Source organism: Lagenorhynchus albirostris, chromosome 9, assembly GCF_949774975.1.
Source record: "Lagenorhynchus albirostris chromosome 9, mLagAlb1.1, whole genome shotgun sequence".
NCBI lineage: Eukaryota > Metazoa > Chordata > Mammalia > Artiodactyla > Delphinidae > Lagenorhynchus > Lagenorhynchus albirostris.
The window spans coordinates 52,062,867-52,079,123 of NC_083103.1; the positions used below are offsets into that span (position 1 = coordinate 52,062,867).

Consider the following 16,257-nt stretch of genomic DNA (forward strand, 5'->3'; position numbering starts at 1 on the left):
TTCAGCCACTCCCAGGAGTGGAACTGTAAACCGATCAGTCTGGAATTTCCTGTCAGCACTAGTGAGGTAATAAGCGAGATAAGACCCCCCCCCACCCCCCCACCCCCCCACCCCCCCACCCCCCCACCCCCGCTCTTTGCTGCTCACTTAGGGAAGGTGACCTAGCCTGAAACAATTCTTTCTTTTCTTTTGAAAAGAACTTCCTTGTCCTGCCCCGTTTTCTGCCTATAAAAACCTTCCGTTTTGTACAACTCCTTGGACTGCATCCCATCTGTAAATACATTATTTACTAGATGGGATGCTGTCGGATTCATGAATCATTGAATAAAGCCAATTCGACCTTCAAATTTACTCTGTTGAATTTTGTTTCTTAAAGGTCTTTTCCATAGTTTGGCCATTATGAATAAAGCTGCTATAGACATTTGTATACAGGTGTCTGTGTGCATATATGCTTTCATTTTTCTGCCCATTTTTTGAGCCTAATTCTCCAGGCTTTCTGGTAACTCCACAAGCTATAGAAGATTATCTTAATAAATTTATTTCTTATTCTAATCAGTCAGAGTTGATTTCTTCTCTTTAAGCGAGGTTTTTACTCCTTTCCCTTGGGGCTAAATTCTTAGCCCCAGGACAAAAAGGCTATAATTGGCTAATATGACACACTTCCCAACTAACTTTCAAAGTCTTGAGTTTAGCTTTCTCTGTACTTTGATGTGGAGAATAAGGTCCAGAGAGGGAAAGTGACTTGCCCAAGGTCACACAGTCAGTCATTGGTATAGCTAGGGCTAGAATCTAGGGCTCTCCATCCCGATTTAATGTTCTTTCCACTACACTATGCTGCCCTTCATCAACCCAACAAATGTTGTCAAGCTCTGTGGCCATAAAATATATGGAAGAAGCAAAGGGTATAGAGCCCAAAGATGTGATTCCTATCCCTGACTTTGCCACTTCCTAGCTTTGTGACCTTGGACAAGTTACAGTTTCTCTGGGCCTCAGCTATCTTATCCATAAAAGCTGGGGACTGGGGGAAGGGGTTGGGTTAGAGGGTGCAATCTCAAATGCCTACAGCCTCCTGCGGGTGTTACTGTTTCACTTATTGAATTATATTTTATACACTTATAATTTATTCCCTTAATTCCATTTTATAGCAGAAACATTTATTTGCATTCAAAAGAATAAAATCTGTTGAAATTTCAGTCCTTTCTTCCATGGTTGCTTTTTCATCTCACATCTTTTCTATATTCCTTTTGGTTCTTATTGTGCTTTATTTTTAAAATTTCTTTATTTTTTATAAATTTATTTATTTATTTTATTTTTGACTGCGTTGGGTCTTCGTTGCTGTGCGTGGGCTTTCTCTTGTTGCGGTGAGCCGGGGCTACTCTTCGTTGCGGTGTGTGGGTTTCTCACTGCAGTGCTCTAGGCACCCGGGCTTCAGTAGTTGTGCATGTGGGCTCAGTAGTTGTGGCTTGCGGGCTCTCGAGTGCAGGCTCAGTAGTTGCGGCGCACGGGCTTAGTTGCTCCACGGTGTGTGGGATCTTCCTGGACCAGGACTCAAACCCGTGTCCCCTGCATTGGCAGGAGGATTCTTAACCACTGCACCACCAGGGAAGTCCCGTTATTGTGCTTTATTTTTGTAATGTCACCTTAAGTTGTATTATTTCAACACAGACACATTGCTTACTTCATTTTCACAAAGAAATGGGTTCTTCCCTTCCCCCATTTTTTGGAACTTGTGGTTCTCTTAATCTAGGTCTTATTTTCTTCCTTTTGTTGAAGACATGGTTAAGAAAGATTTCACTTATAAGTATGACAGTACAAGTACTTTGATCAATGGCAAAAGACATTTGGCCTAAATGTTGGGAAGACCATAGGGAGTGGCAAGGACCGAGGCCCACGGGAGAGCACAGCCTGGACAAAGGATGGCAGCCAGATGTTTGGATTAATAATTAAAGCCTGAAATCCTATTTTAATATAAAATCCCCTATTCTTTCAATTCAGGCAATTAATTCAATTAAAGTCTGGCCCACAGAGCGTTTTCTAATTGGTTGTTGAGGTCTTGTCTTCATTGTTATTCTTCCTCTGTGAAGGAGCGTCCCCAGCTCCTGATGGGAGATGACAAAGGAGGAGCTGGTGCTGCCCTCTGCTGCTCAGTGACGGTAGTACCTGCCAGTCCTTTATTAGGGTTTGGGCACTGCCTGCAGAATTGATCAGATCCGGAAGGCCCTCTCATGGGCCCTTCATTCTCTGGATGGGATGTCTGAGGCACTTGGAGGTCTTTCATTTCAGTACCTGGAAGCCATCTAGCCAGCCCCTAGGTAAAACCCACGAGCAGAATCTGTCCTCTGCTGAGCATCAGGGATGTGCTGGCACAGAGCACAAAGTGTAGAAGATGCAGGGAGAGGAGAAAGGATTAGAACAGGAGACACCAAAGGAAGCTGGAAGCTCCAGAAAGGGGCACAGTTTAAGGAAAGAAAATGGAGAGGAAAGAGTGGATTTGAGAAACAGTACAAACAGAAAACCAGACCTGGGGAGACATGGGATCCCGAGAATGAAGGGGTAGGACTACCAGTGCCTCCCAATGACTTGTACTTTGTGCTACCAAATTAATCTTCATAAAAGTTCAATCTGATCATTCATTAACTTTAGCCTATTTTGGCTTTCATACTGCAAGACGATCTGCAAAGTGGACAATGAATGCTCCTACTCACCCCCAGTCAGTCTCTCCCACTAGTCTGTCATGAGTCCTAAACTTGGTGGGGGTCAAGCAGTCCCAGTGTGAGTGCCAAGTTCAGTCGCTTTCTGGCTGTGTGATCTTGGAGAAAGACACTAAACATCTGGGAATTTAGTCTTCTCATCTTTAGTTTACTCATCTGAACAATGGCTCCCTCTATTAGGCAGTTATGTTGAGCCCAGTAGCACATGAGATAATGTCTGACATCTGTCATCTTATTGAATCTTCACAACCCCAGGGAATGGGCACTACCATTATCCCCTTTGTTCAGATGAGGACACTGAAGCTCAGAAAGGTGGAGTAGCTTGCCCACGGCTACAATGCTAGTAAGTGACAGAGCTAGAATTCAAACCCAGGCTGCTTAGCTCTAAAGCTTTATTGCGCTGAATCTCTGTATTGGTTAGCTTTTGCTATAAAATGACTCACCCTGAAACACAGTGGCTTAAAACAATGATCACTTTATTTAGCTTGTATTCTATAGGTCACCTGGTTTTGGTCAGCTCAGCAGATCTATGCTGGGCTCCCCCTCGGGTCTGTAGTCAACTGGCAAGTTGGGTGGTGGCCTCACTCACATATTGGGAGCACCTTTTTTCTCCTCCAATGTGGCTTCTTGTCCCTCAGCAGCCTAGCCTAGGCTCATTCACATGGTGGTCTCTCGACTCCATGTGTGGCAAGAGAAGGGAAGCACCTGTACTCAAGCACGTTTCTAGTCAAAGTGAACAACAAAGCCAAACCAGAGTCAGTGTAGAAGGATACTTTTAAAAGATGTAGATAGAGAGAAGTGAATAATTCCTGGCCATTTTTGCAATCTGCCGTAGCTGCTAAACTATAATCCCTATGTGACAGAGTTGATCAAAGGAGATAAAGGATATGAATAAGCTTTGTAAATTTTTATAAAGCGCTGTCTGGATGAGAGGTACTGTCTATTAGATTATATTCCACTAACATCTGAGACTCAATATCTCTGATTATTATCTCCATTTTACAGATGAGGAAACGAAAGTCCAGAGAGGACACAGCATATGTAAAGACTTGTAAGTGAGAAATAGCATAGTATATGCAATCTACTTATGAGCAATCTCTGGTGCTGAAGCAAAGGTAAGAAACGATAAAGGGTGAGAAGTGAGGTTGAAGAAGTAAGAAACTTAAACTTGATTTTAAAAGCTCTGGGATCTACCCAAGAGAAATGAAAACATATGTTCACATGAAGACTTGTATGAAAAATTTTTAGCAGGAGTTTTAGCACCCAAACTGGAAACAATCCAAATGTCTATCAACTAGTGAATAAATAAACAAAATATGGTACATCCATGGAATACTACCGAGCAACAAAAAGTAAAGAACTACTAATATTTACAATATTATGAAAGAATCTCAAAAACATCATGCTACATGAAAGAAGCTATATTAGTTTGCTAGGGCTGCCATAAGAAAGTACCACACACTGGGTGGCTTAAACAATAGAAATTTATTTTTTCACGATTCTGGAGGCTGGAAGTCTGAGATCAAGGTGTTATCAGGGTTGACTTCTGAGGCCTCTCTCCTTGGCTTGTGGATGGCCCTCTTCTCCCTGTGTCTTCACATGGTCTTCCATCTGCAGTGTACATGTGTCTTAATTTCCTCTTCTTATATGGACACCAGTCAGATTAGGGCCCACCCCAATAACCTCATTTTAACTTAATTATCTCTTTAAAGACCCTATCTCCCAATATAGTCACATTCTGAGCTACTGGGAGTTAGAATTTCAACATATGAATTTGGGGTGGGGACACAATTCAGCCCATAACAGAAGCCTAACCCAGAAAACTACATATTTTATAGTTCCATTTATATGAAGTTTCTAGAATAGACAAAATTATAGCGACAGAAAGGAGGTCAGTGGTCGCCTGGTGTTGGGGGTGGGAATAGGGATTGATTGTGTAAGCAGGGAATGAGGGCACAAGGGAACTTTTGGGGGGCAGTGGAAGTGTTCTAAAATAAGACTGTGGTTCTTAAGTAGGGAGTAATGTCATCAGTTCTGTGTTTTAGAAATGTCATCGTGGAACTGGTGTTAAAGATGGACCAGAGTGGGGAGCGGGGGCAGATTGGAACAGAGATCAGGCTAGAGAAGATGTAGATGAGCATGATTTCCTTTATAAGCCAAAAAACAAGTTAAAAAAAAAAAAAAAGACTGATGATAAGGCGAGTCTGAAATAGGGCAGGTCCAGGGAGATCAGAAGGGTGATGGAGGCATTTCCTCATCAGACAGAGAAAGGGGAAATGAGGAGAATTAGTTTTGGGGGAGTCTACCATCTGATTTTGTCTCTTACTCTATAGAGTCTTGGAAGAAAATATTGAAAGGTAAGATACTTCAAATTAGTCAACCCAAAATGTATGGAGTGTTTACTAGATAAAATCCTGTCTATAAAGATGGTACATATAGGAATGCATGGAGCCTCCCTTCGGGGTCTTCAGCAGCAGTGCTCTTTGCAGCTCTCAAGCTTGTTTAGGATCTGGACTTGGTCCTGACTTTTGTCCATAAAAGGTCACTCCTCTCCCCCTATTTCTGATCACTGGGCCTTTGAAGGCAACTGAATCTCCCCAGTTAACTTATCAGTAATGCTCCCCCTGATAACAAGACCATGTAACAATTTCAGTGGTGGAGGGAAAGGAAAGACAACACCTTCCACAAACAATGTTCTGTAAATCAACAAAAGGGATTATAGAGCAGAACAATATTTAATTCAATTCCATTCATCCATCCATCTACTCATTCTGCCATTCAGTTATCAGTCAACAAATATTTGCTAAGGGCCTACGCCATGCCAGCTATGACCACACTGGGTGCTGGGAATCCAGGGATGAAAAGACTTTTGAAAAATTCCCATTCCACGGGAACCGAGGATCTACCATATGCTCTCCTCCTGCAGATTCAGGCCTGCAGTTTCTGAGGCACCCCTGACTGAGGACCTTCTACATAGAAAAGACCCCAGAATGCCTATCATACTTCCTTCTCAGACAAACACCCACCACCACCTCCCACCCCTGTAGCTTAGGCAGACGTGTTGTGAAATTCATGACCACCCTCACCCCCACCCACCTCTCTTTCACAGAGTTAGTTGGCCAACGTTGTCACCACCCTCTATCTTCAGTTCCTTTTTTCACTCTTCCTCACTCCTTAACTCACTGCAATCTAGCTTTTGTGCCGCTCAATCCTCTGGCCAATGTCACCAGAGGCCCCCTAATTGCCAAATCCAATGCATTCCTCTCAATCCCTACCCAGTGCTACTTTGGGGAAGTGTTTGACACTGTCAAAAATTCCTCCTTCAAACTCACTTCTCCTCTTGTTTCCACTTTGAACCCTCTACGTGCTCCTTCTCCCTCTCAGTCTCTTTTTAGGCCTTTTCTCCTTTGCGTGTCCCTTAACTGCTGAAATTCCCTGGGGTTCTGCCTTTGACTCTGTCCCTGGTTCATCTAATCCCCTCCAGTGGCTTCAGGTGTGGATCCCCACTCTAATTCTGCATCTGGGCACAGGCATACCCCACAGTCTAGTGGACATCCCCGATGGGTGCACACTGTTTGTTTCCTCTCATAACATGATCTCGTAACTTTTCGTTAACTTCTCCGTTTCCATCCAGGGCCACGTGTCTCTTGTATTCTATTGTATCTCACAGACATAGCTCATAGAAGGAACTCAATCAACAATTGGAGAATGAATGAAGAAGCAATTATCCCAGAGGAATCTTTCCACTGGCTGCTCAGTATCCTGAGAAAGATATTGCTCATCTGAGATTTAAAAGAAACAAAAGCCTGAGATAAGCTGAGCATATCAGGTTCAACAATTTAGGAATTACAAAATGGGGAATCGTTGAGAAAATCTGTAGTGACGGACAAAAACTGGAGGCAGTGGGAGAGAGGAGCCATGGCAACCTATGGCTGTGTTTAAACGGAAATTCTGAGGAAGTAGAGACAGTGGTTAAGCCAAAGAAGAAAATAGAATAGTCATAGAGAGAGAAGCAGTGATGCCAGGAGACAGATTGAGCAAAGAGAGCAGCCCACTCCATCAGGACTGTGTCTAGAATGGCCTCTGCCCCTTCTTCACTGGAAACTAAAGCTGAAGCCACACAGCGTTTCCTCAGGAAGTATTCCCACCCAGCAGGGTTTGGGAGCCAGAGAGCAATGGTCTGTAAGGGAAGGATCATATGCTTCTTTTCAGCCCTGAAAGCCAATGCCCCCTGCCCCCAATTTTAATCATTGAGAAATGATATGCTTGAGACAAAACTTCTCATAGCCAATTTCCAATTAACTTTCACCTTCAGCATCCCCTCCACCCCCAGCCCCCTTCCAGCCCCCAAGGGAATGGACAAAGGAAAACAATGTACAAAACAACTGCAAGATGGGGCGGGGGTGAGGTCCTCCTGATCTTCTTCTGAATGTCTGCGGCAACAAAGATGGCACCGTGAGCCTCCCGTGGCTGAGCTGAGGGATTAATGGGCTGGGGTGTGAGTGGGGGCTGGGGGGAGGTGTGGTTCGGTGCCGTGGGTATGAAACAAGGGAACCAGTGTCCTCTTGCCTCATCCACCTTGTTTTGATAACTGAGGGGTTTTACATTGATTTTTACAGAACTGATAAAGTGTTTTAAAACAGCACCTGGAGCCTTATCTCACCATCCCCTGGGGTCCTGCCTCCCCAGCTGTCAGGAAGGTTGATGTGTCCTGGCCTTGGTGGCTGTACATTCCACAGGACAGTCTGCACAAGGTATATGTGTTCTCATAAAACAGCTTTTTTTTTTTAAGAGGAAATACAGTTGTGTTTTGCTTTGTTAAAAACTATAAAAATGGCAGCACCCTGAGTTCATTTCTTGTATATTTTGCCTAAAGTGAGAGGAGGGATTACACATCTAATTCTGGAAACCCAAGTCCACTTTTCCCTGTGCATGTCTTCTGATCCTCAGGCTGGGTTGGTTGCCTCCTGTGGGTTCACATGGCACCCTGTGCTTCCCTTGCACTGTATTGCTGTTTATTCCCCCCCAACTCTAAAATCCCCAGGGATGAAGACTATGCTGTGTTCCCATTGGTCACACAGGGTCTAGTAGGTAGGAGACCTTTAGTAACGTTTGATGAATGAATGTACGAATGATCTAATGCTAAATACCTTGGTGTTAATAAGTCCTGGGCCTCTGGGGCTCTGGAATGGCCCTTGGACAGTTATGTGGCCTCCGAGTCATAATTCTTAATCTTATACTCCTTTGTTCTAACCCATTACCCTGACTGGAATGCTATCCCCCAGAGACCTATGGCAGCCCTGAAGCCCAGCCAGCTGGTGGGGCTCCTGAGTTGCACTTACAGGCCCTCTTCCCCTGCTTGAGGTCTGGGGATCCTGCCCACATACAGGTTGACAGCTCCTCATTCCCTCTCAATACTGAGCCCCGTCTAGATTTCCCACCCCCTGCCCTGTAAGAATCATTAGACTCTCCGAAGCCAATCATTTCTGGGGTAAAGTGGGATGAAGAGGAGGAAAGAGGAGGGTCAGCCTTCTATTTCTAACATCAACCTTAGGTTCTGTTTGGAGACATGGAGCCTTGATGCTATGGCTCCCACTCCTGGTATCACCTGACACTGCCATCCTCAGAACTGCTCGTGTTCTTAAAACTAATCTTAAGACTCATCCTTAAGGAATAGGGAGTGAGTTGTCTTATTTAAAGAAGCAGTATTTGAGGTGAAGGAAGGAATGGTGGTAATTTTCCGTTTTGGAGATTTGCCTTTTACATTTCAAATAGGGAAAACACCATGCCTGGAGTAGGAAGATGAGTTAATTTTACGTTGCTAAATGCACTTTTTCTTCAAAATGAAAATATGTTCATTTTTTTTCTAACAATAAAATTGATACTTGTAAAAATGACTTGTAAAAATTCAAAGATGCATAAAAAACAATAAAATAAGGAAAAGAATAAAAATCAGTCCAATGCTCTCCTCCAAAGACAACCACAGTGTTTGAACATGGGCTCTGGGCACACCTGGGTGGAAACCTATCTCCACCACTTACTACCTGGATGGTTTGGGGCAAGTTACTTAACCTCTCTGAGCTTCAGTTTCTTCATCTGAAAAACAGGGATAATAGTAGGTAAGTAATAATATTTATTTACTTTATAGAATGATTTTGAAGATTAAATGAGAATATTAAAGTAAAAGGCCTAGCATGGTGCCTGTACACTTTCCACACTCCAAGAATGATAAGTAAGAGTGAACACTGTCTCAGATCACCTTGTTTCTTAATCCAGTGTTTTTCCCCCTCAAATCTCACTTCCTTCAGTGTAATTGAATTTAAGTCAATAAATGTCACTGAGAACCTATTAGATGCTGGTGAGGCTGTTGTTATTATATTAGAAGGAGGCCAGTTCTAAAATCCTACTTAGTTATTAGTTTAAGCAAAACTTGTCTTGGAACTTATATGAAATCATTTCCCATTCATTCTTCCTATCAACAACATAAAATTGATTTCAAATTTGAGTTCTTTTTTGGTGAAGGGATAATAGAATTTAACAGGGTTGTTTGAGGATTAAACCTCTGCAAGGTCCCCACAACATGGTAGGTGCTCAATAACTGACAGTTATTAACATTCCAGTGATGCACATGAGCTGAAGGAGTTTCATACCTATGATTTATGGGCGTGAAAGTGCAGAGCACTCCTTTCTTTTCTGACTTAGTTTTGACCCTAGAACTAAGCTTTCAGGCATTATTTAGAAAAACACTAATTTCCTGGCCACAGTCCTAGGCATTTGTTAGCTGTGGTTTCCTCCATAAACCTAATCAAAGATCCATTCCCCCCACCACCAACTTTCCTCCCTCCACCTTGTTCACCCCCTGCAACAATTGCCTTGAAAACTTCTAAGATTAACTCCTGTTTACCTGGACTCTATATTCCCACATCCTTTAGATACTCAACATATATCATTTGTTACTTGGCTTCCACTGAAAGCAATTCTCACTTGACTGATGTGCACACGGATTCCAAAATTCTGCAATAAAGTGTGTTAGACTTTCACAGTACTTATTATTTTCCTATATGCAGTTGTAAACTAATAATGAGGCAGCAAAATACAATGTTTAAGATCATGGATGTTGGAGCCAGACTGCCTGGGTTATAATTCTGGCTTTGCCACTTACTCTGTGATCTTGGGCAAGTTACTTAACCTCTCTGTGCCAATGTTTACTTATCTGGAAAAAGGGGTTAATAACACACCTTACTTTCTAGGACTTTTATGGAGGTTAGATGGGTTACTATTTGTGAAGCACTTGTAACAGAGTCTGGCATATAGTTAGTTGTATGCAAGTGTTAGTTATATAATAATAGTTACCATTTTTAGAGCACTTAGCTAACTGCCAGGCACAGAACATGTTTCCTTCAATCCCCTCAATCATGCAAGTTAAATTATATTTATAGTCGTGTGCTGGAGCTGGCTCATACTTGCTTATGAGAGCTGAATGTTAAAGTTTCAGAAAGTTTGCAAGTCACTTGTTAAACAGAGCTGTTACTAAAAATTAAATTACGTAACTTACTATTAAATAAATTATATTAAAAACAAAGATAATATTCAAATCTTATTTCTCAATTATATTACTACATTTTACTATCATCTATGCTCTTGAGGTTATTTGCTTATTGTATCTGTACAGTGGAAATAATGGTGTGACAGTGTGCATCTCTTCCTGACTCTGCATTCTGTGACTTCACTATCTGTAGTTTGGAATCTGCTATGGTGGGAATATTTACACCACAGAAGCTGGCAACGACTACAAATCAGGGCTTATTTTATTTGGTAAATTGGTTCTTAATCATTTATCAGAACATCACTGCCTATCATTGTCCCTTCTTTAAAGATGATGAAAATGAGGACTAGAGAGGTTAAATGATTTGCCCAAGGCCACACAGCTAGGAAGTGGTGAAGCTGGGATTCAAGCCTAGGTTTTTGTTAGTTTGCTTTGCTTGCTTTTTAAAAGAAAAATGTATTTCCAAAGCCCACATGCTTTCCAGTCAGCTACCTTTCCCTGAGGTAGGAAAGTTCAAGGCTGGGTAGGCCTCAGACATAAGCAGAAGAGCTTTCCCTTCCCCCTCCAGCTCCCTGCCCTTAATGTACAAGCCCAACTCCCAACCTCCCCCCTCCCAGGCATAGCGGTGGTCATTCCTTTCTAGTCTTATTATTCCAACCCAGTCTTGGAGATGCCTTTGATCATTTATCTTAACTTGATAATTCCATTACTGTCTTGCCTGGGGTCCATTTGTCCATTATCCCTTCTTCCCAGAATCTCCTTTCTTTTTTCCAAGGTTAAGACTAAACCTATCCTTTCCAATACCCATCCTTACCTGTACCTATTTTCTGTTTTACTGATTTGAGAAGACCTGGCACAGTAGTTAAAGATTTCCTGAATAATCATGTAAACTTTTTATAGATGTAAACATACATATAGAAAACCATATATATCAAAAGTGTACAGTTCAAATTTTCACAGACTTGACACACCCATGGGATCCAGATCCACAGATCCAGAACCAGAACATTACCTTTTCCTCAGAAGCCTCCTCTTACTCCCTTTCATTTTCTATCTTCCCAAAGACAACCACGAATCTGGCTTCTAAAAGACATGCAACTCTTTTAATATTGGCAGATCTAGGACCATGTTGGGCCAGGTAGTCTATAAGTATTATCATCTGCTCCCTTTAGGCGGGGAGGTAGTATCAAGACTCTTCTTTGGTCAATTTTGACATCTTTTCCAATCCTGTGGAGCAATGACTAGAAATGAGTTCCAGTTCCAGTACTACCACTTAACCCTGTGACCTGGAAAATCCGTGTCTCCTCTCTTGAGCCTCAGCAATCTAGTCTATAAAATATGGACAAACACAATCCATTTGCAGGGATCCTATGAGAATCAAATGAAATCTCTCTCTCAAAGCCTGGTACAGTGTGCCTGGTATATAATAATGTAATAACTGTTTTTGTTGTTGTTTTCTAACTTTAGTCATTTTATTATTTGCCAATTCCAAGTACAGATACTAATTGTTGATTTCATTGTGTGCAGGCATGGCATGAGGGGTATATGTATATTATCCCGTTTATAACTCTGGCCAAATAAAATTTTTAAATTTTCTCATCTGCTCCTTCTCTCAGTCTTCATATCTCAGTAGTCAAAGGCATCACCATTAACCTAAAGATTTAGGTTCCAAATCTAGGCATTTTCCTTGATTACTGTCTTTCTCATACTCCACTCATCTAATTCATTAGCAGTTTTTGCTGACTCAAAGAAAACCCAAGTTAGTTCTCAATTTCCAGTACGTACGATCCTATTTTAAACTGCTACGGCCCCTCACTTAAAAATCTCCAAGAAAGGGCTTCCCTGGTGGCGCAGTGGTTGAGAGTCTGCCTGCCGATGCAGGGGACGCGGGTTCATGCCCCGGTCCGGGAGGATCCCACGTGCTGCGGAGCGGCTGGGCCCGTGAGCCGTGGTCGCTGAGCCTGCGCGTCCGGAGCCTGTGCTCCGCAACGGGAGAGACCACACAGTGAGTAGGCCCGCGTACCGCAAAAAAAAAAAAAAATCTCCAAGAAAGTGTAAGTTACATGTGAACAGGCTCTGTGTGTTATTGATCACAGCTGTATCCCCAGGGCCCCAGTACCCAGAACAGTGCCTGGCCCTTAGTAGGCTTTTGCTATGTCTTGAATGAATGCATGTTGCAACAAACATTTGAAATGGGTGCTATTGCTACTTCCATCTTTTTTTTTTTTTTTTTTAATGTTTTGGCCGGGCCTCGTGGCATGTGGGATTTTAGTTCCCTGACCAGAGATCGAACCTGTGCCCCCTGCACTGGAAGGGCAGAGTCTTAACCATTGGATTGCCAGGGAAGTCCCACTATTTCCATTTTGTAGCTGGGGAAACAGGCTTGCAGTGGTTAAACAACTTACCTAAGTTCACACACAAATATCAAAACCAGGATTCAAATCCAGGGTCTAACTCTAGAGCCTGCTCCATTGTCCACTTTGCTGCCCTACTGAAATACACTGGCTTCTGCTGAATGGTTTTTTATCTGATGTTAGGAGAAATTTTAGTTGAAATTCCCCAATTCGAAAACTTTTCTTGAGAATGAAGTGCACGTGCCCCTTCACACAACCTTGTAGGCATAGCATGATTTGGCTTCTTCGGTCTCATCCCTCCTCATCGTCCTTTTCTCCCGGCATTCCAACCATAATGAAAACTATTCTCTTCCCAGCAAATACTCCCCCCCTCTCATCTTCTCTGGAAAACTTTCCCTGATTTCTCAATTCTGAGAGATTATAACAGGCAGTACTTTATCCCAGCTGGCAGGACTTTACTAACATACTTGTTTATTTCTGTCTTTATTGTTCACTGCTATGTCCCAGTGCCTAAGAAGTGCCTGGAATAGACTGGGTACTTAATAAATATTTGTTGAATAAATGTATGAAGAGGTAAGGATTATTTTATCAATTTAGAGTTGGAAAAACTGTGGTTCCTAGAGGTGAGGTATTTTGCCCTGGGTCAGTTACTAAGAGGCAGAGCTGGGATTTGAAACTAGGGCTCTACACTCAGCCCCTGCAGAGCACGCCTGCGCTGCTAGGACTTCACTTCCGTCCGGTCCTATTAGCTCCGCTTCGTTCAGCCTGCGCCGACTCCGAGACTAGTTTGACCCTCGGGCGGCCGCCGTAGCGCGTCGCCTCCGTTGCTGTGAGAAACGACCCGGGACCTGCGAGGGAGGAAAGACGTTTCCCGCCGGCGGGAGCTGCAGTTGAAGTGGCCAGGGGAGCTCGGAGGCGGCGGGGCCCGGCGCAGCGGCACCATGGCGGACCAGTTTTATCTGGAAAATATAGACGAGTTCGTCACGGACCAGAACAAGATAGTGAGGAGCTAGGATTTGGGGAATGCGGGCGTGCGACTGGGGTCCTGTGCCCAGCGAGGGCAGCGGGGGCCTTGACGCCTCTGCGTGTGCCGCGTGGGAACTGGCCCAGGAGAGACGGTCCCCACGCTTGGTGCCCCAGGGCGAGCGATAACTCGCCGGCGAGGACCTGTGGCCCGCGCGCAAATCCGCGTCCTTCGGGTGGGCGTGCTGGGTTCTGTGCACAGGCCCGGGGCCCCGGAGGTCTGGGGCGGGGGCGGGGGGGGGAGGAACATTGGTTGATAATGTTTCTAAGGCGTCTCTACACCTGTCTGACGACGTGGTTGGCGTCTGAAGTCTCAAGTTTACAGTTGAGGAAACTGTGTTTTGACCGGGTTAAGTGACATGTTGTTTAACCTTCCGGCCGTCAGTTGGTTTCTTCCTCCTGGAAGTTTGGTATTGATACAGGCTTGGCCTGCCTCACAGGGTTGGAGTAAAGATCAAGTGAAACGATGGATATGAGAGTGCTTCGCAAATCGTGATGACTGAGTGCCTACTGTGAGCTTTGGATACACATTGCGTTTAGTCTCTACAGTGACCCACCTAGAGGTCGGTGGAAGTATCCCTAGAAAAGGCAGTTGAAGCAGAGGGACCAAATAATTTATTTGTGGTTAGTAAGGGATAATCAGTTTTCCAGCCTAGGTCTGTCTCTTTTGCTAGTGCTTTCCTCTACATCACACTGCCTTTGCCTAACCTATATAAGTCTTCTGATTATTGGAAACTCAGCGTTTAGAATTGGAAGACTTTGAGAGGTGGGTGACAGGTTATAAGGAAGAGGCAAATGACAGGAGAGTTCAACGAAGGATGGAAGGAAGATCAAAGCTTGATGCCAATAGTTTCCAGTCTAACCTCTTGATACAGTATTCAACAACTTCACTCATTCCGTGACCCCTTTACCACCTGTGCCCTTTAATGTTTGTATGGCTGCAACTTTCCTCAGAAGTTTCTGAGTTATACACTCCAAAGTAACCTAGCTTCTGGGTGAGTTTGAGGATAGTTTTTGGTGGTGGCCCCAAAAAAGGACAGAATGTGAAAAAAAGGGCCTTAGTAAAACAAGGAGTGTGAGAAAAATGAGATTTTTTTCTATATATATTCAGCCTTTCTTTTTAGATTCTTGCATTAATCTGTGATACAAACTTCTTAGTATTTGTAAGATAAATATCTGAGTCCTACTTGCCTAGGTGGATGGTTCTTGGCAAAACTGGGGTGGCATCTAATGTAATTTATAAGGCTTAATCGTCTAAGAGTAAGAATCTTTAGGAGCCCTTGGTTCTGACCTGCACTCTGGAGTCATATAATAAAACATTAAAAAAAAACTCCTTCTTCTTGCAGGTGACATACAAATGGCTGAGCTATACACTAGGAGTTCATGTTAATCAGGCCAAACAGTAAGTACAATTTATTACTAATTTTAATCTGATTGGAATTTTTGGTTTTATTTGTTTTCTTTTGCTCTGTTAGCTTTACAGATAGTCTCTAGGTTAGAACCCACACCCCACCCACCCTGAGGGGGAATGGGAATGAATACCTTTTTTTACTACCTTTAATGCTTTTGTCTATTATTTAGGAGATAGGTGGACTTGTATACAAATGTGTGGTGATATGTTTACTGGATTTATTTGTAGCCTTGCCCTCTGGTTAACATCACTTTGTTATTTCTGATATATTAAATGGGCTAGCCAATTCTGTTTACATCTCAGATTTATATGTCTGTTATCTTATCTTCATTACATTTTCACATGTGCTCCTTAGGCCCATCTCTGGGTGTCATTGAAATAACTTCCATAATGAGGTCAACAGGTGTTTGACACAGGCTGTGTAACAGTATAAGACAGGGTAGAACTATTTAAGTGAAACTAAAAAGGGAGTGTTCAGGATGACACAGAGCATTGCCCTTCTTGAATTTTGCCCTGTCACCTTTACTTGCTGAAACTTGTAGTCCAACTTGGGGCCAAAATGGAAGGGGCAGGCTTTTTGAATTAACTTCTTCACCTGAAAATGTGCAGGTGTTGTCTATGTCCAATGGGTAGGAATTGGTGAACAGGCTGAGAGCACATATATTGAGTTAAATACTCATTTTGTTTGCTCTATTCCTAAAGGTGGTTTGGTTTTTCCCTATTCCTTGAGTCATAGGAACATTCTGTGAGTCTTAAAAAAAATCCCTGATCTCTAGAATGGGTTGATTTGGCTTGATTTGGGTTGCTGTTTGGCAGATCTAGGAGTTTAATTTTGACTGTGATGTTTATGCCTTCAAGACCTGAAACTCTTGGCCCAGGGATGGGTTCGGACTGATTTTGACTATATGAGATTGCCATTGCTGAGACCAGTCCTGGCCCAAACCTAACAGGTTTAGGTAACTTTAGGATTAGACACCCATAAGAGTAATTATTTGTTATGGTTATAGATGTTTAAATATGAAATGAGGTAACTGTTACTATATAAGCCTATTGAGATTAAAGGTGCATATTGAGGACTGGAGATGAAATAAACTTGCCTGCAATTTTACTGTAGCTATAATTTTTATGGAATTATTTCCTATAATTTTTATGGAATTAATACGCTGTCTAGCCCCTGCCTGTCTACCAGTTTCATCCCATACCACTCTCTAC

General features: G+C 42.9%; 1 protein-coding gene across 3 annotated transcripts in view; it reads left to right on the forward strand.

Moving 5' to 3' along the window:
• Positions 1-3,716: 3,716 nt before the first annotated feature.
• The window catches only part of POLD3 (DNA polymerase delta 3, accessory subunit), a 52,063-nt gene continuing 39,522 nt past the window's right edge, over positions 3,717-16,257 (forward strand). The window contains exons 1-3 of one of the 3 annotated variants that reach the window (XM_060160012.1): positions 3,717-3,826; positions 7,331-7,465; positions 14,981-15,036. Coding sequence is in view for 1 of the 3 variants with exons in the window: in XM_060160011.1 (XP_060015994.1) it covers positions 13,553-13,612; positions 14,981-15,036 (116 nt within the window). In the remaining 2 variants the exon portion in view is untranslated. Of the gene's footprint in view, positions 3,827-6,988; positions 7,167-7,330; positions 7,466-13,390; positions 13,613-14,980; positions 15,037-16,257 lie in introns of those variants that run through there. The other 2 variants (XM_060160013.1, XM_060160011.1) reach the window with 2 other exon arrangements.